We start from the raw sequence: 27,674 nt of genomic DNA on the forward strand, positions 1-27,674 counted from the left end.
TACTCGTCGTTTCACAAAACTTGTTTAGGGATTTTTTTTACTTCGCATATTTAGACTGATCCTTTGTGAGAAACATGTTTCTGAACTAGCGACATTCCGTTTACGTTTGGTACGCGGTTCGGTTGAAGACCTATATGTAAACAAAGATCTCTTACTTGAAGTAATTATAGCCTCCTTTTCAACGAAATGGGAGTAGAGAAACCCCGAAATACGCTTTGTAAAGAATCATTTTCAGGAGGTGTTAACTATTCTTCCAAGAAATATCGCTATTGTGAGAGCGATGCAACCATTTCAGGACTGCAATCCTCTATTGTGATACAGCAACATGGAGGATAAGTGGATGTTATGTAGAAAAAGCTGCACTTTGGATGTGAAATGCCTAACAATCGTGTTTGCGTGTGGACGTGTACATTTTCGACTAACTGACTGCACCGTCAAATCAGCATATTTCATCCAGCTTTCAAATTTAATGAAATCGCACTGAATCAATTCCTCAAAAAATCCTTCGGAGATTAAAAACAAGTACGCTGGAGAAAGAGAAACTCTTTAAAAGCATCTTTTAAATGGAATTTAGCAAAGTATCAGGAAACTAGACTGTAGAGCAGAGCTCTCCGATAGTTAATTTCTGATGCAGTAAATGGTTTGAACCCGGGGGTAACATGTTAAGGTGTAGTCTGATCGTCCGGGTGAGTGTAGTCCTGAGAAGGACTGTTGTCGGTGGTAGTGACTGACGTTTCGACAACCTGTGCGGAAGTAATCATCAGAGTCAAGTGAATGATTGTTGTCAGTAGAATGTTCTTATTCCAGTTCGTGTGAAATGATCGGTTGGTTTTGCCGTGATGTTATTGGCTGTAAGACTCAAGTGACGTAAGTCGGTCGTGATTGGTCTGTTTCGATCTGTCGGTAAAGTTAGGTCGTTCTTTTTCGGTCGTTTGTGATGTTTATGTCGTGAATGAGTCGTTTGTATGGAACGGGTAGTTGTTGACATCTGTTTAGGGGAGTCTGTTCTAAGTTAGTAAACCAGCTTTCCAGAGTCAGTCGTTGAAAATAGTCAGTGCTGTAGGTTAGGCATTGCGCAGAGTCCCAGTCAATGTTGTGGTTGGTAAGTCGATGGTGTTCAGCAATGTGATTGCTGACATCACCTTTCCTCGTCGCCCGTCTGTGTTCATTCAGTCTTGTTGTGAGGTTTCTGCCAGTCTCACCGATGTAGGAGGCTTGGCAGTCGGAACAATTGATCTTATAAATCGTTCCCTGTCTGTTCCTCGGTTCGTCTTTGTCTTTAACGTTGGTTAGTAACTGACGTAGTGCGGTGATGGGTTTGTGGGCGACGCGGATATTGAAGGGTAGTAAGATGCGCGAGATGTTTTCAGACATGCCTTTTATGTACGGTATGGTTGCTGTAGTCGTAGGGGTTGCGATGTCGTTTGTTTCGGTAGTGGTAGTGGGTCGGTGAGTGTTTCGTCGGATGAAGTCGTTGTCGTAAAAACACGGTGAAGGTATTTGTTCTCGTCGGATAAGCTGTCTGTCGAGTCGCATACTAGTTGATTTACATACAGTTAATTTATTATTTACATACAGTTGATTTACATACAGTTAATTTCTGTTGCTGTTACTTTCAGTTTCAGGTGTTATTCTGCTCTGATATTAATTTGGCGCTAGCAATCTTCACTCTACGGTGAAAGAAGGCTTGTAGTCCCATGACCGCTGCCTTCGTGAAAATCAAGCTAACAAAGAAAGTTGTACAGAAATATTGTTCGACCTAGCGGCAGATGCTATATTTTGTGCAGTGGTATTGATCTTTGTCCTCCCTAGCAAAAAGCGCGCGTTGTTTCACATCTGGCACAGGTTCGGGCGTCCTGATTAATTAATCTTAAAATTTTGAACATAAAGAAGTAAATCGCTTTGAGCTAAGTGTAACAAGGTAATTTTTATACTGATATACAATTTTGAGTCAGTAACATACCCACCTACCTCTTGTTGATGGCAACAAGCCGAGCACTCAACAAAACAAGCTTCTATTGCTTTGGTTTTATCATTTGGACACTCAAAGCTGTAATGGTAATGATGACAAGGAAAAAATCTGCCGCAGCATCCCAGTTTAGCTACTGCGCTTTCCTTGCTAGGACCTAGAGCCTGGAGCGGCTTTTGTTACAAACTGCGATGATGAGGACGTTAGCCCTTCGGCGTGCTCATTTGGTCTGTGGAGGTCTTTGATGAGATTCTTGTATGGGCATCACGGCGGAGACGGTTGGAAGAACGTCTTGGCTGTTGACAGCGCCCTCAACAATACGTGTTTTTTTTTTTTAATTGGCTGTTTTATTTCTCGACTTTGCACTCTGCATGTTTACTACGTGCAAATATGTAGTTTCTCTAAAAGGGACTGAGAGACTGATTCAAACAGAAGATCACATGATGAAGCGTGGTCACACATTATAGTTGAACCAGTTAATAATTTGAATATATCAACATAGTTGAAATGTATGATGCACGATCCTCGCAGTAGATAGCGCTATTTATGCAATAGCGAAAGTCAGACCTGAAAAAAAACAGGCCTGTACGGGACTCGAACCACTGACCTCTGCCAATGGTAGACCGCTGCACTAGTATCGCAGAGGTCAGTGGTTCGAGTCCCGTACAGGCCTGTTTTTTTTTTCAGGTCTGACTTTTGCTATTGCATAAATAGCGCTATCTACTGCGAGGATCATGCATCATACGTATCTAATACCGCAGTTCAAAATATATGAACTTCATATATTCATTCTATCTCAAAGTTGAAATGGTAAATTGGCCACCGTTACGATTATAAAAACCCTTCGTCGGAGCGAAGGGCTAACCCTCGAAACGTCAGCTTTTATAATCGTAACGGTAGCCAATTTACCATTTCAATTTTGTTGATATATTCAAATTATTTCGTTACCCCCACCGACGCAGCCCCAAACAGTTTCTTTAGAAACTATCAGCCTTTATTCAGTTGAACCAGTTAGACTGGAATAGTTAAAAAGTGTCGTCACTTATAGTTGAATTATGATAGAATACGTTCATCTGGTTCGATGATCTTATATGGGGCAAGTTAAATTACTTCAAATCATAGTTAATAGAGGGACTATTAACTATGTTCAAATGAGGTGTATTTGTAGTTTCTTCGGGCGAGAATCACTTCAATTATGAAATGTAAGTCCTTGGTATCTTACAAAAAATATCAGCAAACGAAGAACGTCGGTTATCGGATCGAGACACCTGTCTGTGATTCTAGGCAAAGAAAAGTAGAACGTTCTATGGAATTATGAAGAGATTATTGTCGATGATACAACTTGTATCGTGAAAATTTTTGCATCCTGGATGCAAAAATCTTCACGCTTGAGTTCATTCTCTTATACTCTTACAACAGCCTTAAACTGCCACGTTGGTCTTTGTAAAAGTTCCCGAACATCCAACTCGGTCGGAAGACGAAAATTAGTAATTTCGTTGATTCCATAATATTACGAGATATGATGAATATATGAAGTTCATATATTTTGAACTGCGGTTATAGATACGTATGATGCACGATCCTCGCAGTAGAGAGCGCTATTTAAGCAGTGCATCATACGTATGCATCATACGTATAATATTACGACTTACTTGGCATTAAAGACAAACGAAATTAAGAGCAGAAATCGCTTTTTTTTTTCGCATCAGTGCTATTGCGAGACTGGAATAAGTCACAGTTAATACGTGCAAACTCGTCGGGAAAAAACTTCCCACCAAAAAGCTTCGCGATTGAAACTCAGAAGGCTTACCCCTTGTTCAATCCCATGGCTTTACATTTAGCTAGCGAGGAATACCCTCTCATCTTACGGATAGTTTGAATTACCTTGCTTCCACAACAAGTCATTTAATATTCCTGAATAGCATAGCACTTCTGAAATGTTTAGATACTCCTCGTAATATGTTTCCCAGTGGCCTTGGGGCCACTGCCCTGGCACCTCGTGAAGTGAAGTGTTTCGTATCCCAGTTTTTATAATGGTATCAGGCGCGGCTTTTAATGGACCAACATATAACCAAGAGAAAACTGATCAGGAGAGAGTCAAATAGCCACGTCAAACTGTTCGAAGGTATATGAGACTGCCAATAATTAAAATTCTTTAGAGCTGGATCCTATGTAACGGATGGAATGTCACACATTGAAACGAAGTTCAAATACAATTGTATACTGAGTTTGCCATTAGGTTGGTGAGACAAATGGCACGTTCATTGTGGCTTGAAAACAGCACTGCGTGCGCTCGACGAACTGTGCTTGTATTGGAGAGACGATGCAACTCGACACAGGATTGCGGTAAGCTCCGGAAAACTTCCAATAGATCGTGTCTTAAAGCTGACAACAGCATTAAAAATCAGATGTGACAAAGCAAAGCCATGCAACAAAAAAAACTTCAGTGTGGAATGACTTTGGAAGCGTCGATGAAGCAAGACCCGTAGAATCTATTTCTCTCTGACTGAATTAATTACGTATGCAAGTCAATTAAACAGAAAAACCTCTCGTGCTGTCAATGTACCTATGCATATCATAATTAATTGTTTTGAAATCATCGCTGAACCATTAAATCAGATGGTAAAACCTGTCTATCGCAAAAGGCATATTTCCCAGTAAACTAATCATCTAAAGACTGTACCTATTTATAAAACTGACGATGCTAAATCTTTCTTAAATTCTAGACCAATTTTTATATTGTCAATTTTTTAAAAAAATTTTATAAAATTAATTGTGTAGTTGCAAATACCTTAGAAATCCTATATTCTCTTCCGTTCGGCTTTCGTAAAAATCACGCACTAACCTTGCACCTACCCACTAACATACAAGTTCAAGTTCAAGTCAAGTTTATTGTACATATACACTTGCGCATTTGTGAGAACAATCTCACCAGCTAGTTTGCAGGTATAACACAGAAGAAAAATAACTATAATTAAATGAAGATAATGATCTACAGATGCCCTAAGATGCCCTAAAGTTAAATTAAGATTTAAAACTGTTTACATAAGACTAGATGTATCATTTCATGAAATGAGGAAAGCTAAAACTAATTGAAGATACAAGCTGTGAAGTATGACGATCTTATCAAACCTGACAAGACTAGTTTTCTAATAGTATTTTTTTAAACACTATGAAGGATCGAATAGTTCTATATGCTTCAGGTGTAAGTTCCATAGTTTTGGCAGGTATAGCACAAAAGTAAAATAGAATTTGATCAAGATAATACCATCTGTAGTAACTGGGATGATATAGGTGGTTAAGATTATTATTTAAAACTATTCATATAAGACTAGATGTATCATATCATAAAATTAGGAAAGCTAAAACTAATTGAAAATACAAAAGTATTTACGAAAGTAATACTTACAAAAGTATTTTAATTAGTGTAAAGTATGACGATCTTATCAAACCTGACAAGTCTAGTTTTCTAACAGTATTTTTTTAAAAACCATGAAGGATCGAATAGTCCTATATGAGACAGGCATTAAGTTCTATCGTTTTGGAAAGTAAACGTAAAAATAACTAAATTGAGATACTACCATCTACAGTATCTAAGATACTAAAAGATTATAATTAAAATTTAAAACTATGTACATAAAAAATTAGATGTATCATAAAACGAGGAAAGCTAAAACGGATTAAAGATACTAGGTGTAAAGTGTGACGATCATACCAAACCTGACAAGTCTAGTTGTCTAATAGTATTTTTAAAAACCTTGAAAGATCAAATACTTCTATATGAGAATTGCATCTTCCATGGAGATTACTGTGGGTACATTTTGAGAATTTTCTGAGGAATTTGACACTGAATCGTGAGATCTTGTCATTTAGTAAAAAGTTTTGGGTATTTTCTTTCTGGACGAATACCTTTCTTGGAAACCTCAAATTAACTCCATTGGCAGAAAGATTTCCAAGTCCATTGGAATTTGGAACTCTCTGCCTTTTGATATTACTAGTTCTGAGTCTCTTCGGTCTTTTTTGGGAAAAAAAATGCTTACTTTTACAAAAAAATCACTGCGCAATCAATTCTCTTCGTAACTCGAACTACCACTCATTTACACTTTCATAAGTGATGTCATGTAATATCATATTCAATGTTATCAAATGTAATTTACTTTTTTTTCTCGGTCCCCTGGGGAGTTCCTTGTTAAAGCCATGTAGATTCTGGCAGCCCAGCCAAATGTATCACTCACTATGATCGTATTATTCCATAGGAAAATTCACTATCTGACTACATGATTCTTCCAGTAAGATTAAAATAACGATTACGATCGTTCACCCTCTACACCCTAAATGTTCGGAAGCGGAAACGGAAATCAAACAAACACGTTTATTCGTAACACGATTGACGGTAAACTCACGGTAATCAAGGTAAATACCAATAGCCGCCAAGCAATTGCCACTCAAAAACTTTCAACTTCTCTAAAAAAAAACTTGCACACGTCATAAAAAAAGGTCCTCGTGATTTGCTGACGACATTTTAACTTACGTGATCTCAAAGCACGCGCGCGCGAGTCGCGCGCGCACAAGTTTGATAACGTCTTCTTAACACTAACTGTAACTGACACTCCGTCACAGTTTGAAATACATACCCTAATTTAATCTCGACAATTCACTTGTACATAACACAAAAAAATACACAATTAACAATGCGAACTTAAACCCAACGAAACTAAAATGCAACGAAAGGAATACGAAAAACCACAGGAAAATACAAACGAAAGCGTAACTACTTACAAGATCTGTACGGCACTCCGGAATAACAACGACTGAATGAGAATTACAACTACGATGTTATATAGCGGATAAAGGCTAAAACAATAGACTAAACAAGGCTACACAATACTCAAAGGCGATTACATGAAACAACGCTGACAAACTTAATTTACATTTTGACAGCACGAAAAAATACAAACTAATATATACAGAACTGAACTATCGAGACGAGAACTATTTATACTAATTACAATTAACAAAGACGAACGACAGAACTGATAAATGAATAACTCTCGTGGCTACACTAACAATCCACACTGTTCTCTATAAATTTCCTCTGGTACTGACAATGAGAATTTGTTTTTTCGGGAGGTTCCTAAATTGATGATCTTTGTCTTTATGCTCGTTACATTTACCATTTCATTCAAGGATAAGACAGTGTTAGGAGATTGGACACTAGTCCATAGTATCATGAGATGTAGAGAGAGGAACCACGAGGAGAGAGACATTAAAAGGTTGAGTTCATGTGTGCTCGTCTCTTCCCCGCAATAACAGACAGCAAGAAGAAATTAGGAGCCACTCGTTCTTTGGAGCAAACGGTAAAATTCGCGGCTAAGATAAAGAGTGAATACGTCAATCACGGAGGGCACTTTGAAAAACAGCTCAATGTGGAAAAAAATTGTCTTCCCTTGAAATTCTGAACATTAGATTTGAGATTGCTATTCACTCATTCATTCCTTTCTTGACTGTACAAAGGATAACGGCAAATGGGGCAGCTGCGACTGCAAATTAAAAGGAAATATTTCAGGTGAACTCGAGCAAAACTAGTGTGGGATTGCCCCAGTAACATTTGGCCTACATAAAATTAAAAGTCTATCGAAGTTTGCCAGTGGAATGATATCACTTTAGATTCAAGGGGACTCTTGAAACCAAACTTGAAATCATCTCTGTAGCAAAGAAAAGCTAAGGGGTACAGGAAGAACAATCAGGGCGTTACACGGGAGTTATTACCAGACTGATTTAGACGGGAAAGAAAGGCTGTTTGTTCGAACGTCCGTAACGTGGATTCTTAATGCCATTTGCTATCTTTTCCGAAGTTATTTTAGTCGAAAAAGACAATCTCTGTTTTTGGCGTAAATGTTTCACTCTTACTCGCTCGTTCCAAATGAGGAAATGGAGGTGTTTCGTTTGACATGTAACTGAAAACTACTCCTTGCCCACTCATAGCTCGAGCAGGTCCACACACACCCAGTACAGAATTACATGAATACCGACAAATTTTTAGCGCAGCAGTGGAGCATTTCTCCATCTGTAAGTTTATTAGCAAAAGTAGATATCACGACATTCCATGCATACTTACACGCCGTTCTGTATCATAGCAATAGCACACTCTCGATGAACCTTGTGTGAGCATGGCAGGATCTGACAACCGCTGAAAGCATCCTGGAAATAGAGAATTGATCAACGAAATAAAATTAGAACATAGCCAGCAGAACCGCGCAATAAAATTCAATATACGTTAGCGTCCTCAAAATGCCGATAGTGCACTCTGATGGCGTCAGCAAATCGCTTCGCCAGAAACTTTTTTTTTCGCTCAAGCGGCCATTGTTAGCGCGGGGAAAAATAATATATTTCGCAACAACAATGGATACAAACAGAAACTCGACCTACTAGTCCGAAAACGAAGACAATTTTCGGACCTTTTCCCTTGGGCTAGAGTTCTTAAATGAGGCAGAAAAAGAGAAAAACAACGGAAAAGGAGACGCCGTCACGATTTGCTTCAACTGATATTGTTGTCCGTTTTTCGCGTCGGATTTGATGCACAATTCCACCGGCTATGTTCTAAAACAATTGGTTCATGCTTTCAGCTGTGCATTATCGAGTTATGGAGCACGCGGGAAGTTTGGAGAGCACTCATGAGGCTAGAGTTGCCCTCGGCTATCGCCTCGGGCAACTCTTACGCTTCTTTCATGCTCTCCAAACTTCCCGCGCGCTCCATAACTCGATAGTGCACGCTAAAGCATGAACTAATTGTTAAATATTGAATTTGGATACACAGAGTAATCTAATTTCCCTGCTTCCAGATTTCGACTCAAGAAATGGAAGCACCTGACGTCACTGTGCGTGATAGGTGAATAAAACCAAATTGAGTGCAAGGCGTTAATTGCCTCCACTAAAGGGCAAAATCGTTTGGGAAATATTTTTCCCATTCCCTACTCTTAGCATTGATGAGTAAATTACATAACTACCTCCAAACAGATGCAGCACTCATCATGTCCTGAATTTTCTCGGCAAGAATGTCTGCCTTCAAGCCTTTTGTCCAGACAGACGTTACAAACATCACAGTGGAAGGAGCGGTCCTTGTAGATGCTAAACGGGAAGTAGAAAATTCACTTCGGGCGTAGTTACTCGAGCAGAAAATAATTTGTTGAGAAAGGAAATTTCTAACTCATACTGGAAAACGCTGTATTTCTTCTCGTTAAGCTGAAATGATCACTGAAAAAGAAACTTGATACGCATGAGGAAACCAATATTTCTTCGCTCTCGCCTTAAAGATGCATGGTGCCAGGATACTTCATTTCTACTCTAACACAAGTCAATAACTCCCTGACTTGGTACTAAGGCGGGCCAATAATTTCCAGAGAATAAGCATATTATCCAAACAAACGAAAACAATACCTTCGATAATATTGTTTCACTTACCGGCAGATACCGCATTTTGTGCAGTGATAAGGAGCTTTATCCTCGCCTGTGAAGTGTTTACATATAGAGCAGAAATATGCTGAGAACTTTGTTTTGCATCCGGCACAAGTGTGGGCGTCCTGGTTGATCTTAAAAATAAAACATTCGAAGTTAACACGCTTATAACCTAAGCGTAACAATATCATGTCTATTTACCTCTTGTTGATGGTTACAAATAGAGCACTCGACATAACACGCCTCTCTTGCTTTGGAGTTGTCATTTGGACACCCAGAGTTGTTGTGGCAGCGATGACAAGGAAAGAACCTTCCGCAGCATGGGAACTTGACACGGCAGAGTCGCTGGTAGTGTTCACAAAGCCATTGTTGAACCTCAGCACCAACCGAGTTTTGCGAAGGTGTTTCTCGTCCACCACTCGTCGCGTTCCCTCCAACTCTTTCATTCCTGCGCTCCGTTTCTCTTGCTTCCTTTGCTTCCCTTTCTTTTTTTTCATGTGCCTGTTTTTCTTTCCTTGTCCGCTCCTCTTTTCTTTTCTGCTCAGTTTCTTTCATCGTTTCCTCTCTTTCTTGTCTTTCTTTCAACGTTCTTTGGACAAGTGAGCAAGCTTCTGCCACACGTCGCTCGAGCGCAGCCAACGATTCGTCAGCAGATGTGTTTGAATTACTGTTTAACAGACCCAGACCAGCATCTACACTATCCCGGCCCGAAAAAAATCTCGGGGCGTCGTCTTCTCTTTCAAACTGCGATGAGAACGTTGGCCTTTCGGCGAGCACATGTACATCCGTGGAGATATTTGGCGGAGTTTTTGCTTGTACATCACCATTGGTAAACTTTTTGACTGTCAACGGGAAATTCGCTTTAGATTTTGATCTAGATTTTGCTTTAGGTCCATCCTCGAGGAATCTTGAAGATCGAGGCAGTTGTAAGGTCTTCGCTGGAACAGCTTTGGGCATCAGGACTAAGTTAAGGGATGACTCTTGAGGCTGATACTCATCGGGACCTAAGTATGTTTGTGGAGGAGATTTCGTGGTGCTAGTGAAGGCAGAATGATCTCTTGCGGAAAATTTTGTAACATCAGGACATCCAGGATATGTCAATGAACTTGGGGGAGTAGGGTTGCACACCTCACGCACATGCCTAGATCTGTTGTACTCGGAGTGGATACCTGAGGGCACGTCTAAATCTTCATACGGGCCACAAAAATCCCAGTGCTTATCAGATTCATTGTACTCATAACAATGGCGTTCGAGAAAACTGGGATCTATTCCGATGTGATTGGTTCCAAAGTCATCTTTACTGGGATCCCTTTGTGAATCGTGGCCCGACGAAAGGCTGCTTCGGCGTCCACCTTTTAAACCAAGAAATCCTTTTGCTTTCGAATTAATCTCATGGGAATCTCCTTGTGGTTTCGGAGAGGCAACAAATTGAGTATTCCACCCTCTGTCAAAGCCACATGCTCCATTCCTGGCGAGTGCATCGGAGTTTTTACCGCTGTCCGAAACCACATCTCCTCCATGAAAAGAAGCTCTAAGAGGGTCATTCCGTCCATCACAGACTGCATTTTGTGTTTCTGGCATCTTCTGTGAGATGTTGATTCCCCTGTTCTTATCCATTTGGGATGTATTTTCAAGACGATCATCGTGCTTGTCTCTGCAGTTCCCTTGAACAGAAATTTCATTTTGTTCTAGTTCTTCGTTGCTGTGCGAATTGTTACTGTTTTCTCTAAATGATGAAATATCAGGACTCACAACACTATCTGTTGCGTCATAAGAATATTCTCGCCAGCTACGATCAGGGCACGACTTCAACTGTGGAACCTCTTGAAAGTTCTCGCACAATAATAGCCTTGCAAGAGCAATTTTACATTGCGCTAAATCCGGGTGATTTGACTCGAAGTCATAACTTGTCAAAATACTTAATGCTTCTTCAAAGCAGCTCTTTGATGACAAGTTTCGTTCCATCTGAAAGAGTCTAACACCTTGCCTATAGAGAAACGATGCATATGTGGGGTGGTTTTTCCCTAGCGTTTCTCTGCAACTTGGTACAAAAACGTCAAGGAAAGATACAAAGTCTACGTTTTCCTCATTCAAGTGAAAATCGACTAAATTCAATATCATTGCGAACAAGAAGTCCCAACGGAATTTTCCATAGAGTCCCAAGAAAGCTTCAAAATCGGGAAGAAAAAGGGAAAATGAAGACATAACTGACGAAGCAGAAAATTTAGATGACGATGATGATGATGATGAAGATGATGGTGACGACGATAAAACTGGTGACGATGATGATGACGACCCTGAACCTGATGCCGAAGAGGACGATTTTGGGGAAGGCGAGAGTGGGGGTGATAACGATGTGGGAAAAAGAGGCGGGAAAGTCAAGCGCTCGGCTATACTCTTTGCAAGAACCACCTCTCCAATCATTTGATACACCAAACATATTTTAGACAATATAAATTTCGAGAATATCCCATCTTCGTTGTTAATCCTCTCAGAAAGTGAATCCAGAGTCTCCAACTCCTTAGGTGCTTTGGCAGGTTCTTTGAGCTCCAAAAGCAACTCTGCTCGATTGTAATGTATGGCAGCTACCAGAGGAAAGGGAAGACTGAGGTCTTTTGCTTTCAAAAGAAGACGGTCTTGCAACTTCACTGCAGCTGGGTAGTTTTTCTGACACTGGTAAACTAAACTTAAGTTGGTTTGTATAGCAACAATGTTTATTTCTACAAAGTTCGTTTTGTTTTTGTTTTTATTTTCAAATGTTTTAAAAATCTTCAGCGCACATTCTAGATAATCCTTAGCCTTGTCCATGACTCTCGTAATCAGATAGACACAGCCTATATTAGTCTTGGCTACTGCTGTTAAGATATCGATAGCTTGCGTTTTGTTTTCAGGATCTGAAGTGGCATCAGCTGTGAAAAGAGAATCACAGCGCTGAAATAAGTCTATAGCTGTTTTATACTCATGCAGCCTGAGTGCAATAGCCCCAAAGACAATAGTAAAGATGGCATAAAAATAGTCTTCCTTTTCTGCGATCAGCTCAGTGTTTAGCAAAACCGCACCAAAAAAAGGAGGACCGGGGCTTTGACTCAAACACATCTCTCTACCTCGATCCACCTGCTCCTTCTCGTAATCAGTTGGGTTTACGAAGCTAGATGGATTTAGGTTCAGGAGGTGCTTATACGCAGCTTTGAAAGACTCTGTAGCCATTTTCACTTTGCATAGCTGAAACTGATCTAACATTTCTTCAAAGTGTTTAAATGTGCTGCATCTCGCCGACTGATTATCATCACATTCCAACTCATCCTCAAGATGCCGTCCTGAGCAAACGTTTTTCGTGATCTTGGGTGCTGTTCCTTCCATCCCTCAAGGTCAAATTTATCACCGCTGGAAATAAGATAAAACCAAAATTCATCCACATAAAGTATCAACAAATTTTTCATGATAAAGCTGAATAATGTTGTAAGTCATGGCCTTGGTCCGCTCCCTCGCAAGTGTTTCTTGCGAGAGAGCAAGACTAAGAGAGCGCACCTAGCCCAAGAGTTGACATTGCACTGCTGAGTAGTTTTCAGGCGTGAAATTTTAATCATAATCAGGCGCAACCAATGATATTCGTTATATTGATTACCATTCAGGTAATTAATTCATGTAAACATTCCGTTGTCCCTACTTTTCGAGCTCCTCACTCATGGGGCACCCGCAGCACCTCGACGTCACCTGAAGAGTTTCCTGCAACGCGCTAACATCAATTTTTTTTTTTATCACTTTCACGGGTTCATTACGAATCAACTTAACGGCCTGCTCTCAGTTGGCTTGTTAGCTCAATTGGTTAGAGCGCTGCACTAGTATCGCAGAGGTCAGTGGTTCGAGTCCCGTACAGGCCTGATTTTTTTCAGGTCTGAATTTCGCTATTGCTCAAATAGCGCTATCTACTGCGAGGATCGTCCATCATACGTATCAAATACCGCAGTTCAAAATATATGATTTTCATATATTTATTCTATCTCATTTATCACTTTCACGGGTTCATTACGAATCAACTTAACGGCCTGCTCTCAGTTGGCTTGTTAGCTCAATTGGTTAGAGCGCTGCACTAGTATCGCAGAGGTCAGTGGTTCGAGTCCCGTACAGGCCTGATTTTTTTCAGGTCTGAATTTCGCTATTGCTCAAATAGCGCTATCTACTGCGAGGATCGTCCATCATACGTATACTATTTATATTTTCACTATTTCATTCGCTTAAGACAAGATGTCCATTTGTGTCTGAACAGCATTTCTTCAAATTACATCTACCTTCCTCCAAATGATGACTACATCTGTATGTACTTTTGGCGATCACCGCTGCCCACAGACAACCACTCGGGCATGACACAATTGTTTATGAACTACTAAAATTAGAAGTGTCTGGGAACGGCTCAGTGTTCGGAAATTGCTTAGGCTTGTAAGATTATCTTCAAATACCTACGGAAGTCTTGTGAGCCTTCGTTTATTTTGTGCACTGTCCATTTAAGTTGTAACAATATCACCTCAAATTATATGTAATTGTATATATTTTTGGCGGTAACAGCTGCCCATAGACAAACACTCGGGCATGACACTATTGTTATGAACTACTAACATTAGGATCTATGAAAGATACACGACCGAAGTCAACTTAGCGGATGACAAATAGATCCTTAGTTGGGTTTCCTATGGGGGTATCCTTAGTTGGGTTTCATATGGGGTTATAGGCTTCCCCTATGGGGTTATAGGCTTCCCCTACCCTGTCACCTTGAAAATTAAGTTACCCGGGAGAACATGTCTCCGATAACGTAAATCACATCTTCGATTGCCGTGTTGCCAGCATGGTTGTCCTGATAGTGTAGTGGTGATCACACCTGACTAGTAACAGGTGGACATGGGTTCAAATCCCGCTCAGGGCAAATTTTCTTTTCAAACATTTATTCTATTTATATATATATATATATGTCGAGTTAGAAAAATACAACGGCTACGCCTTCATCGTACAAGCCTGTTTCGTGATTGCTCAATCATTGGGGGATTTTAGTGAAAAGAATATTTGTAACCATCGCTTGTATGCTACACAAATTTGTAAAAGAGGCGTGGCTGTAGAATTAGAAGCTTCGTTCCGTTATTACGCAGTAACGCTTTGTTTCTGGGGCGGCATGAGAACACAAGTTCATTACGTTTGTTGAGTACTGATAATTGATAATAATAATAATAATAATACTAATAATAATAATAATAATAATTTAATATTTATATTGCGCAAATTAACATATGGATATGTGGATATGATCAAAGGCGCATCAACCCACTTTTCGGGGGACTTTGGCCGGACTGCATCAGCAGTTTACAAACAATCGAAGGAAACTTATTTGAAGATGCCCCCTCCCCCAATTAACAGTGAACAGGCCAGACCACATCACAGTAATCTCGTGACTGGGTTCTTTAATGTCCCCTGCCCAACCAAATTAACTAATTACTAGATCCAGGAGACGGGACCTACGGTTTATTCGTCCTTATCCGAGAAGACTAGAATGTCTATCCATTTCTTGATATTATAGAAAGGTAGCGCATTCTCCTCAGTTATTTTAAGACGTTGAGTGTTGGTCAGGCCGGGGCTCGAACCATCGACCTTGACCTCCCGCACAACAGTCCAGCGCTCTAACCAATTGAGCTAACCGGGAGGCGGATCAGGTCGGCAGACGATAAGTAGTTTTTCTTTTAGGCAGAGTTTGCATTGCTTACTTGCGCTGTTGTAGGGTGACCCTGATGAAAGGATGCGCCATGAAATGAAATGGTCAATGTTACTTTCTTTAAGATTCCAGATATGTTTGCTGAGCTCGGTAGAGTTTCTATGTTTTATGCGATGGAAAGTCGTTGTATCTTTCTAACTCAATATATATTGATTACTACTTTTATGTATCGAGCACTGTAATAAGGACAAATCGAAACGCAGACTTCCTATATATAGAAATGTTATTCACCAGCTTAGGTCGGTCCATATCGGGAAAAACTGTGCCCGTGATCCTCAAGACAGAGGGCACAGTTTTTCCCAACAAGGACCGACCTGAGCTAATGATTAACATTTTTATTTTTTCTAGCACTAAACGAGATTTCTATAAGGTCGTAGTAGTAGCAAGTATGATAAATATTGTAACAAATAGACAACTTTTTTGAGAGACATGTTTCGGCATGCTTATGCCATCTTCATTCAATGAGTAACAGAACGTGAGTAATTATATAACAGACAAGTAGATGAATAAAATATTTACAGTATGATGTAATACAAAGGCGGGTACTAATTACAACGTGACACCAAACATCAAAGGTGTGAACTAAAACGCTAGAAAAGTGTTATAATGCTGTAATTGTTTGTTAAGTTCAGGTTTGATCTTACTTATATAAAAAGCTTCTTTGAGTTTTAAATCAATTGAGATAAAAACTCGCATATTTCTAAGCATTTCAACACATCTCCTTCTTGTAAGAACAAATACTCCCTTTCTTGCTTTAGCATTCTGGATTCTACTAACAACTCAATTGATTTAAAACTCAAAGAAGCTTTTTATATAAATAAGATCAAACTTGAACTTAACAAACAATTACAGCATTATAACACTTTTCTAGCGTTCTAGTGCACACCTTTGATGTTTGGTGTCACGTTGTAATTAGGCCGCTTTTGGATTGCATCATACTGTAAAAATTTTATACATCTACTTGTCTGTTATGTAATTACTCACGTTCTGTTACTCATTGATTGAAGATGGCATAAGTACGGTGGCCCAGAAGGCTCAACGCAAACAAAAATATACTGCAGCAAATAAAAAATATACTGCAGCAAATAAAAAATATACTGCAGCAAATAAAATTATACTGCAGCAAAGAAAAAAATCAAAACGCAAAGAAAAAAAGTACCGCAGCAAATAAAAAATGCAACGCAAACAAAAAATACTGCAGCAAATAAAATATGCAACGCAAACAAAAAAAAGAAAACGCAGACAAAAAAATTTGGAACGCAACGCCAAGGAAGACTGGGTAATAGTTTTTAGTTTCCCGCCAAAACACCATGAACTGGAACTCGCTTTTGGTTATGGACGAAAGCGATCTGCGTAGGATTATAGAAGATTACTTTCATCAAGGTTATGAAAATAGAGTTATTATCGATTTTTTAAAGGAGCAGCATGGTACTGTCATAAGTTCGCTGCAAAACATGGTTTCGGAAAGGCGAACAAGCAAAGGATGGAACGAGTGTTGGCGGGAACGAAGAACTATTACCCAGTCTTTCTTGGCGTTGCGTTCCAATTTTTTTTGCGTGTTCTTTTTTTTGTTTGCGTTGCATACTTTATTTGCTGCAGTATTTTTTGTTTGCGTTGCATTTTTTTATTTCCGGCGGTACTTTTTTTCTTTGCGTTTTGACTTTTTTATTTGCTGCAGTATATTTTTTGGCTGCTGCAGTATATTTTTTATTTGCTGCAGTATATTTTTTATTTGCTACAGTATATTTTTTGTGTGCGTTGAGCCTTCTGGGCCACCGTACATAAGCATGCCTAAACATATCTCTCAAAAAAGTTGTCTATTTCTTACCAAACGAGATGCTTTCCAAAATAACCCTAATGATTCAGGGCTGTAACTACGGCGAGATCCTCATAAAACGAATAATTTTTGGGCGACTAGATGGTTGACAAAACAGATGTATTGCAAATCAAAGAAAAAAGCTCCACCGAAACATTTTTTTAGTCGCGTAGTGATAAGCTTTTAAGCAAACGTTAAAACGTTTACTAATAAGTATCTATCAATTAGGAAATCGCAAAAGAAGCCGCGTTTCAAGAAAAACAGTATCAGTTTGGCAAGCAAACTCGAGTTAAATGACTATCAGGATGACTTTTTCTTCTTCTCTGATCTTACGGAAAGGATCTTTCTCTTCCAACGACGATTAGTCTACTAAGTAATACCTGAATTAAATTTCAAGCACCACTGACCATAAATATTGAGAATCCGCCGACAGTTGTAAAAGTTCGTAATTTATTTTATTATCTTAAAGGCCCTTTTTGATGAGACTTTTTCAAAAATTGTTTCAAATAGTTCTATTGCGCTTTGCTTTCTCCGAAATATCGTAAACTTCAAAATTTACCCAGACGGCCGTTTTCCCCACTGTAAAGCAATGAAAAATTATGCAACTTTGGCAACTTTGTATGTTACAGCGCGATGCAATTCCGCTTTTAAATTTTGTTTTCTGGAAGGTGATCCTTTAAACTCTTGGAAAATATAAATTTCTTGTTATGTTATTACGTTTCAGTCTGAATAATGATCCGTTGAAATAATGTACTTTGTGTCTTTTTCGCAGAATTAAAATAAAGATCAACTGTTTCTTTCTGACTTATTTAATGTAAAGAACACTCAGTATAATTTACGGAACAGTGACTTCGAACTGCCAAGATTCGAAACTGTAAGATTTGGTAGGAATTCTATTAAATATATGGGACCTCTCATCTGGTCGAAGTTACCAAGACACCTAAGAGCGATAAAAACTCCAAATTCGTTCAAGAAAAACATAAGAAAAGTCGACCTTTCAACTCTCTTTGAAATTTAAAACTTAACTAAATAACTTTATAATCTTTTAATTATCTACTGTAAATAACTATTATCTACTGTAAATAACTATTATCTACATATGTAAATTTATTTGACTTTTAAATTTTTTAGGGTCCATCATTAGCTTACAGCTAAAAACATAGACACTTAAAAAAAGTTTTTCATTCATTCGTTCATTCAACTTCAATGGCCTATGACGTACTGTTTATGCATGCTAAAATTCACAAGTCTTATAATTAAATAGCTGGCAGCGCCCGTGGGCAAGATGAAACGAATCTTGTGCTCTTATTGCCTACCCGAGCGGGCAAGATGGGCTCATCTTACCCGCTCAGGGTTGCCCACTTTGATATCGCGCAAGGGAAAGAATCAATTGGGCAGAAATACAATCCTCGTAATTTTGGACAGCGTCGACGGTAAAGTCGCAAAAAGCGAACAAACAAAGAATACATAAACGGCTCTCGTGAGTTTTTTGTGCTACAAAAACAGTTCGCTTTCTGTCTCTCGAAATGAACGAGTCTGGATTCTTAATAAAGCGATGATCTTTTTGCTATACAAAAAGTCCTTTATTGACCAAGCTTGTTAGGTCAAGGTGGCTGGATATTAGCCTACTTCCTCTTTTTTGGCATAAAGACGCAAAATATAAACTCGGCCAATATTCAGCCATCTTGACCTCACGCTTGGTCAATAACATATTTCAATATTATTAATAAGCTACCACGAGGCCTCATTGTATTATTTATGAAATATTTATCATAGCAGCTGGAAGGTTCCAATCACTTGTACAACTCAGAAAATCCAAAAAACCACAAGTCGTTTAGGAAGCCGCACAGCTTCCGTGCACTTTGCCGCAGCCTCAAGTATGTCCACGAGGGGTCAAATAATGACTAAACTTCTCAAGTTCTGGCTCTCTTTATGCCCAGCCGCCGAACAATGTCAACGATGAGCCTGTTTTTCTTGCTACGCTTTAGGAATTTGATCTTTTTATTCGCAGTAAATTTTACCTGTTCTGGCGGCAGGAAGGAGGGAGGAGGTCGAGGTGCTCTTTGAAACGAATTAATTAACATAAACTTTTTGAGAAAAATTTTTGTCAGAATGCCATGTGTAACGGGTGACGCTTAGAAGTATACGTATGATGCACGATCCTCGCAGTAGATAGCGCTATTTTTAAAAGCAATAGCGAAAATCAGACCTGAAAAAAATCAGGCCTGAACGGGATTCGAACCACGGACCTCTGCGATACTAGTGTAGCGCTCTACCAATTGAGCTAACAAGCCAACTGGGAGTAGGCCGTTAAGCTGATTCGTAATAAACCCGTGAAAGTGATAAATCAGATATAGTGAAATATATGAAGTTCATATATTTTGAACTGCGGTATTAGATACGTATGATGCACGATCCTCGCAGTAGATAGCGCTATTTTTAAAAGCAATAGCGAAAATCAGACCTGAAAAAAATCAGGCCTGTACGGGATTCGAACCACGGACCTCATCTAATACCGCAGTTCAAAATATATGAACTTCATATATTTCACTATATCTGATTTATCACTTTCACGGGTTTATTACGAATCAACTTAACGGCCTACTCCCAGTTGGCTTGTTAGCTCAATTGGTAGAGCGCTGCACTAGTATCGCAGAGGTCCGTGGTTCGAATCCCGTACAGGCCTGATTTTTTTCAGGTCTGATTTTCGCTATTGCTTTTAAAAATAGCGCTATCTACTGCGAGGATCGTGCATCATACGTATCTAATACCGCAGTTCAAAATATATGAACTTCATATATTTCACTATATCTGCTTAGAAGTATGATACATAAAAATTTCAAGCATAAGTTATCCGACCCTAGCCTCAAGTAAATCACACGCTATGTCTTATTATGGCATGAAAGTGGCTTAAGAATCAAAAGAAATTTGCGAATATTCGTAGCCTTCGAGACAAAGATTCATTTCAAGATAACTTTGCTTCGACACATGTGTCTAGTGCATTTCTAAAAACGATGCACGGTGGAAACATCAATTTTGTTCCCAGACAAGTTGGATGTGATATACATCCACAACTACGTTTCTTTGCTTCTTTTAAACGCAAAAATCATATCTTTACTGGGCAAACAACATGTGAAGAAGGTGCATAAAATTGTAAACAGACAAAGGGATCATTCATGCTAAAAAAAAACACAATCAGCAGAAAATCATCATGGACATGGACCAGACGGAAAACATAAGTGAAGCTTCGAGCGGGCCTTACCCTTATGACAATCATGTGACTGAATAATTCTACCGGTTGCACTCAGAATTAAGATTTTCAGAACTGTCAGAATAAAAATTAATTGAAGCGAAAAGTAAACAAATCCCAGACAAACTCACCCACGTTAGCTTGTAAAATGCCACTCATGTAGAAATCTTTTGCCCTCTAATCAATGTAGTAGGAGGATGTACAACATTAGAATCGAGAATTCATCGAAGAAAAGGAATACCTCCCGGTTAGCTCAAATGGATAGAGCGCTGGACTGCTGTGCGGGAGGTCGAGGGTTCGAGCCCCGGCCGGACCAACACTCAGGGTCTTAAAAATAATTGAGAAGAATTTGCTACCTTTCTATAACATCAAGAAATGGTTAGATATTCTAGTCTTCTCGGATAGGGACGAATAAATGGAGGTCCCGTCTCCTGCAGGGTTGGGGTAGGAGACGTTAATTTCCCACACACGAGATTACTGTGTGATGGATGTCCTCCCCTGGGGTGGGATGGGTGGGATATAGGGCGCACTTAATAAGGAGCTTCGCTCTGTTGTGCGACCCTCACCACACTCTGGTGAAAGTGAGTAAATCAAATCAAATACAGATGCATGCATTTCAAGCGATAAACGGGAAAAACACTTCACCAAATTGTTTTATGAGAAATGACGCCATATCACGCAGGGTATGCAGAATGCTTAAATTGAAAAATAAGATTGGTCGAGAGCATTCAATCAATAAACAATGGTGTGTGCACAGGCCGCCCAAGCGTACAATAATTTTAAAATATGAAGATCGAATTTCAAGCGTACGTGTGGGCCCTGGGCGTGTGGGGCGTTAAAAAAAGGATAAATTTAAAAGAAAAAACAAGAAAAAATATTCAGAAGGATAATGAAACATGACGAGCTTTATGCGACTTTGAAATTCACAGCTGGTTATGGGTTCTAATTTCCGGAGTAGTCAAGAAAATCGAATTAGCAAAATTACAGATCTGTCATGACTGCACAGTTTGCGGTGGATGAAGGTGCTAAGTATATCTTGAGTGCGCTGTACAAATGAAAACCAGATCATGTATCCATAAATGGTTTGTTGTCGACTTAATATATAACAAAGTGCTTCGTCGCGCGTAATACAAAAATTGGCGCGAACGAGATATGGCGGCGAAGCTATATCCTCTTCGCCGAATTTTCGGACTGTCGCTCGATCCAGGAAAAATTTGGTACACTGTATCAAACGACTGGTTTTGTAAATCAAGAGAGTTCATGAGGAGTGATTGAGGACATTGCAGAGGTATGCGTCCGCGATCTGGTCGATGGAAATGGTGGACAAGTCGACCCACCGTGGTTTGGTTCGTCGCCAAAGAAGGACCTTGTTAATGTTTTAGCCCTCTTCAGAATAATTAGAAGAGCGTTACGACGAAAAAATCTCGTTGAATAGCTAGTGGCTGCTTCAGATCAATTTAGGTTGGTGAGGGAATTATTAAATTTTCACCAGTTTGACTCGGAAATGGCTGTAAGATCGAATTTTCGCGGCAGCTCAAGACAGCTTGGATCGCTTGGATTGGAGACGCCTCTATATCTACGCCTGCTACAGTAGCCGACACAGTGGTCGCGCCTGTCTCTTTTCAGATATAAAGCGACCGCTTAAAGATCTGCTGAGGTTGGATAAATCGATAGGACCTCGTTTATTCGTGAAACGAGCTGGAAGACCTCTTGCAGGTAAGGAAAATTTTTGGGTTATCTAAATGGCTGAATCTAAGATGAACATTTAAATCCACTTTCAATTTGTGCACATGCATGTACTGCATGATGCTGCTGCTGATAATGATAACACTGTTTGTTTGTACTGCAGGGAGAGAATTGGAATTGTTCCAATTGATTTAGCTATCACAACTGGCAAAGGGCTCTGTGGTTCTTAATAGAGTGCTAGCTCTGGCGAGCTGTTTATCCAATTGCGATTACTAATTGTGCTGAGAAAAAGTTAGTAGAGTTTGATTTTACTATACTGTGGATATAACTTCTTTATCATTCCCTATCACAGGTAATGGGTAAGTGTTAATTGATAATCCAAACTCAAACGTAGACTAACTCCTAGACTTTTTTTTTGCTTTTCTCAGGAGCAAGGTGAAGAAGTTGATTGTTTGGCTAAATGAGGAGAATAAAGTTCTTAAAGAAGAAGGCTTCACAGTTGGTGGCAAACATTACAAAGCTAACTTTAAAGGTTGCATTTCAGATTGGATTATGCTTTACATAAAAAATTACTTTTAATTAACCTTTTCAGGTTTAGGTCATATTTCATTAAAAATTAATTTTTGTAAATTATCATTTTACTTTTATTTTTTTCTTAGTTACATTTGACCATACATGCTTCTTGAAAAAGTCAATGAAGAAAATTTTGTGCTAGCTGGGCATGGACTCAGAGTTGAACTTTGTTTGTTATGTCATACATTAAGGGTAATTTGAACATTTTTTTCCAAAAAAAAAACAAAAACAAAAACTAAACAAACAAAACTTGAGGCTAAGCAGTGTCAATGTTTCTAGAAAACAGGCATCCCCATATCCCCTTCAGAAGGTTTTTGGTGTGAGCCACCTACCCCTTGGAATATCCACTTTGTTCCTTTACAAATTTTAGCATTTGAGATACCATTCCCCTTTGTATTCTTAACAGCCTTCCTCTTTGGATGGATACATGTGGATACTATTTGAAGTCAAAACCTTAATCAAGAAATTATGTCTGATACAAAAGATAACTTGAGCAGGTAAACTCTTGAACAGTTGACAGAGAGCAGTTAATGATTCAGATCATTAAATGGGCTTCTTTTTGAGTTTTTTTTCTTTTCTATGGAATGGGCCACTACATGTAGCTACTACTTTTGCACCATTCAAATAATTGTGAAGGTGTAGTCTGATCGTCCGGGTGAGTGTAGTCCTGAGAAGGACTGTTGTCGGTGGCAGTGACTGACGTTTCGACAACCTGTGCGGAAGTCATCATCAGAGTCAAGTGAGTGATTGTTGTCAGAAGAACATTCTACTGACAACAATCACTTACTTGACTCTGATGATGACTTCCGCACAGGTTGTCGAAACGTCAGTCACTGCCACCGACAACAGTCCTTCTCAGGACTACACTCACCCGGACGATCAGACTACACCTTCACATGTTACCCCCGGGTTCAAACCATTTACTGCATTCAAATAATTCACTGTCAGTGTTAATAATTGTCCTTTTCAATTTCAGTTACTGTCTGGCCTTCCTGAAGTAACAGAGAAACTTGGCTTTTTTAAGCTGTGACTCTGTGAGAAATGACATCTCCAGGTACTTTTTGGGAACAAAATATTTGAACTGGAAACTTTGGTAAGTGTTTGACATGCCTGGAACAGCAGGGGAACTGTGCTTTTCAAACTGCAGCTCTGTGTTCCTTGGGTACTAAAACGGTAAAATTTCCCTTTCAAACTAATTATAGGAATGAGTTTGTAGTAAGTAAAAGATTGTTGGTATCACCATTTGGCCTGCCTGAAACAGCAGAGGAAACTAGCTTTTCAGGCTGTGACTCTGTGGGAAATTTATCCCCAGGTGTTTCTTGGGCACTAAAGTGTTATTAATTCCACATGAGCCATTATTGAATTTAACTTGTGTCAAGTAAAAGACTGTTGATATCACTGTTTGGCCTGCCTGAAACAGCAAAGGAACTCGGCTTTTCAAGCTGTGACTCTGTGGGAATTTTATCCTCAGGTGTTTCTTGGGCACTAAAATGGTAATGTAATTACACATAAACAAGTCTCTATTTTGATTGATAATATCCTAATTTGTAACCAGAGGACAATAATTTTGGAACTTTAGTTCTCTAGAGCAGACAAAAGGTTCACCTATTTTAAGCTGGACTCTGTGGAAGTCTAATTTTTACAGGTGATTACCAGCCACTAACAAGGTAAGATCACATGAAAAATTTTGGTTCTTTGTTTTCAAATTTTTTTAGTGAATAAATGTTGAGATCACTGCTTGGCTTGCCTGAAACAGGAAAGGAGCTTGGCTTATCTATCTAGTGATGACTGTATGGTAATTTTTTTCATGTGGTTCTCATTTGCACACAAAAGTGGAAATTATAATGAACTTAACATGATCAATTCAGTCTTTATTCAACTACTTGAAGCAAGCAAAGGAATATTGTTGTTACCTGTTCTACAATGAGGCCAAAAGTATTTTTCATACTACATGTATTTGAATCATTACTGTGAGTGGTGGTCTTAAATATTTCAGTCTTAACAAGAAGCCACAATAAAAACTGAATGTCTCATTTGATGGCATCTACATGTATGTGTTTATCCACTGTATGTAGTACAATACAAGTAACTATGAACGTCTATAATAATGGTTTTGATGTTATTCAGTGCCTATATTGTTTCTATCTAGGTGGTGTATTATCGTGATGGAAACCTTGGAGTGACACCTCTTAGTGCTTTGAGAAAGATTAACATGCAGGCAAGCAAGAAAAGAAAAGATATGTTGTCAAAAGAGTCATGTATATTTGTCTCTTAGTTACATTGTCATATATTTTATAGATTGGGCTTTTCCCATTTGTTGAATTCCCAAAAATTGGATACCATATGAATTCACATTATCTAGTAGTTCCGTTTCTTCTCCAAAATCTATGACTAGTTGTGACTGCAGAAAAGCTTTCTTGGAATTTTGCATTTTCATTGCAGCTTCTAGGTCAGCACGCCCCGACAGATTAACAACACCGTTTGTTATTTCTGTGGAGCCAATGAAGGATTTTGTCAAGCACAACTTTACCTTAACGTGGTCAGACAGAGCTCGCTCCACGTCACCAAGGTTGTAAGATTTAAAGGACATACGAAGAGTTTTGTCCTTTCATATGGGTGGCTTCAGGTGTTTGCACTCTTTAGCTCCACTAAGTGTAGCACTTCCTACTTTGCTGGGTAAATGACCAAAAAAAGTCAAGTCTTACATTTGTAAAGATGAAGTGACATCATTTTGCTGCGAAAGAATTTTAAAGTATTAGTCAAGTCCACAGAGCCGTACAAAATACATTAAAATTCACGATATTATGATAAAAATATTTTTAAGAAACAATAAAAGTAACGCTCGTCTCACTGGAGTGCTTCAAGATGGCCTCAGGACGACTTGTAACCCTGAGGTTATATACTCCTGGGCGTATATAACCTCAGTCGCCATTTGAATTACGCTATTTGATCTTCTTTTGATCTCAAAACATACACCAGTGTTGTTCGTTGCCTGGTAACAAAAAGTACATGACATGGAAAGGCATAGTGAGGGCCACCAGTCTTACTCTTACAACCATTGCAAATAACTGATTTCGGGGTTCTAGTTCACTTATAGTTTGTAAAAATATGCGGAATAGAGGATCAAGAAAACTGGCCATTTTTTGTTCTAATTTTCAATACTGGGCGCGAGCATGTGAGCCGTTGTCGATACAGCCCGGCCTTAAAACTGATGCACTTCGTTCGAGCAAAGCCGAACTTGTAACATTGCTTGCTTTGCTACACTGATAAAAAGCGGCTGTCTGAAGTAAAATTGATCAAAGACCCAACGAAATAATTAAGCTCTTATAACACGTGGAACTGTGCAGAAAAAAAACCCTTTGGAGAAAGATAAATGGTAACATTACGAATAGTCTGAAGAGTTTGATCCAAATTTGTTTTTTTAGTACTTACCGGGAACTCTAGGGTTATGTGCAGAGTTTAAACGCTCCATGATTTCTGCCAGCCATTTCAAGTATGCCCATTCCAGTTAAAAGTTGTGGCTTCTCTACTGGAGCCTGCTTACTTCCCAAGTTAGGAAAGACGATACTCTGTGGAGTATCACAACAAGGATGCTTTTGGATGTAATGCTTTTCTAACGCCCTTCTTGTTGCCATGTGTTTCGCGCATATTTGGCAATCTGTAACGTAGATTTCTGCCATAGTTAGTGAGCACCGTTTTCACGTCCAGCCATTCACGTTCTTGGAGCGGAAGAACCAACTATTCCGGCATGAGTTTCAAACGCGTGTGTTTCAAACCGGAGATTCATTATATGAAAGCTACGACAAGGGATATGTGTATTCAAGCCGGCTGTAGGTAATGAGATTTACCTTTATTTCCAGGTTACTACCCAGATCTAAATAGTGATCCTCTTTCCCAGTCAAGTTTCCACAGCAATTTAGCGATCTCTAAAGTTATAACATGGTCTTTTAAAAGAGCACAAAAGCAGCATTTTTCTCCAATTAAGTTGACGTATGAAATACCTGAATAAAGAGGAGTCACTTTCCGAGTGTTTAGCGACTTTGCGTTGCGTACGACTTCGAGTTATTTGTGCGTTGTCGATTTCTTTAAGAAGACGAAAGCGACGAACAGGAGTGGCTAATTCACAAAGAGTGAATAAAGAAACAAAAGCAAAGATGAAAAGATAGAAAAGAGGTAAGCTAGGATCGTAGATCGCCGCAGGCGAATAAATACAGAGGCAGAGGTCCTTAATCAGAAGCACGTCGATGAACGAGAACTCGTTGAGAGGGAGACAACATGGACTAAGTGTCGCTAGTGACATTTTTAGTCTGGGAATTATGGCGAATAATGTTTACAAAAATAAGAGATGGAAGCCTTATCCTTAATACTTCAGAATGCAGTGCACCTCAATCCAGCCAAGAGGCCAGAACTACTAGGAACTACTAGAACTACTAGTATTCAATACTTACGTTGTTCTCTAATCGTTCTATTTTTTTCTTTTGCTGTTTTTCGTGAAAAGAAAATTTGTGTTTCAGAAACTAGCTAACTAATAAAATAATATCCCTTATAAATGATAATAGTCAGTAAACGCTTCCATCTTTATTTCTGTGTAATGGATAACGCAACTTAACAGCAGTAACTGTGTAGCCTACAAATCGTTGTATTTGACTTCGGTTGTTAAAATAACAAAATTTTTCAGGTTGACAATCTGTTGTTTATCGCATCTATAATTTAAAGGAAATAATGCCATATTCTATTGATTATTGCCCTTTGGATTAACAGTCGCGTTAATGGCACCGGGCAGATTAAAGTTGCGAAATTATCAAAATAGCAAAATTAATGGGCAGATATAAACAACTAAAAAATAAATCTTTTAGATAACCTGGCGTAAAACTAATCAGTTTTCTGTAGAATTTATGAAAGGAAATTTCTTAAATCTTATAATTACATTTCCAACCACTTTTGGAACCACCTTTAGTGATGCATGTCATGTTACATCGAAATGAGCAATTAAGTTTTGCAGCTTCTTTACTCTGTGGGTTAAGGAATGGATTTAGAGATAACGCTTAGCGTCACCTGAGCCTGCTGAGATCTGCTAACGAGCGTACCTCAAACAGGCCCCATATCACATTTTAATGCACATTATCCAAGAAGTTACAAACCGGACCGGTCAACCCGTCATGCTGCTTAA

At 39.0% G+C, this 27,674-nt stretch overlaps 2 protein-coding genes across 2 annotated transcripts in view; one reads left to right on the forward strand and one right to left on the reverse strand.

Annotated features, from left to right (window-relative positions):
- The window catches only part of LOC148724991 (uncharacterized), a 312,950-nt gene that overhangs the window by 30,807 nt on the left and 254,469 nt on the right, over positions 1-27,674 (forward strand). The gene's annotated exons all lie outside the window — the stretch shown is intronic.
- On the reverse strand, positions 4,841-21,319 carry LOC111328769 (uncharacterized). Its single transcript, XM_088731720.1, has 7 exons — positions 20,849-21,319; positions 20,377-20,486; positions 9,626-12,808; positions 9,431-9,558; positions 8,977-9,097; positions 8,088-8,170; positions 4,841-7,509 (listed from the first exon to the last, which is right to left on the reverse strand). The coding sequence occupies exons 3-7, from the start codon at positions 12,782-12,784 to the stop codon at positions 7,455-7,457; spliced, it is 3,546 nt and encodes a 1,181-aa protein (XP_088587846.1). The 5' UTR covers positions 12,785-12,808; positions 20,377-20,486; positions 20,849-21,319; the 3' UTR covers positions 4,841-7,454.

The sequence above is a fragment of the Stylophora pistillata genome, chromosome 8, assembly GCF_964205215.1.
Source record: "Stylophora pistillata chromosome 8, jaStyPist1.2, whole genome shotgun sequence".
NCBI lineage: Eukaryota > Metazoa > Cnidaria > Anthozoa > Scleractinia > Pocilloporidae > Stylophora > Stylophora pistillata.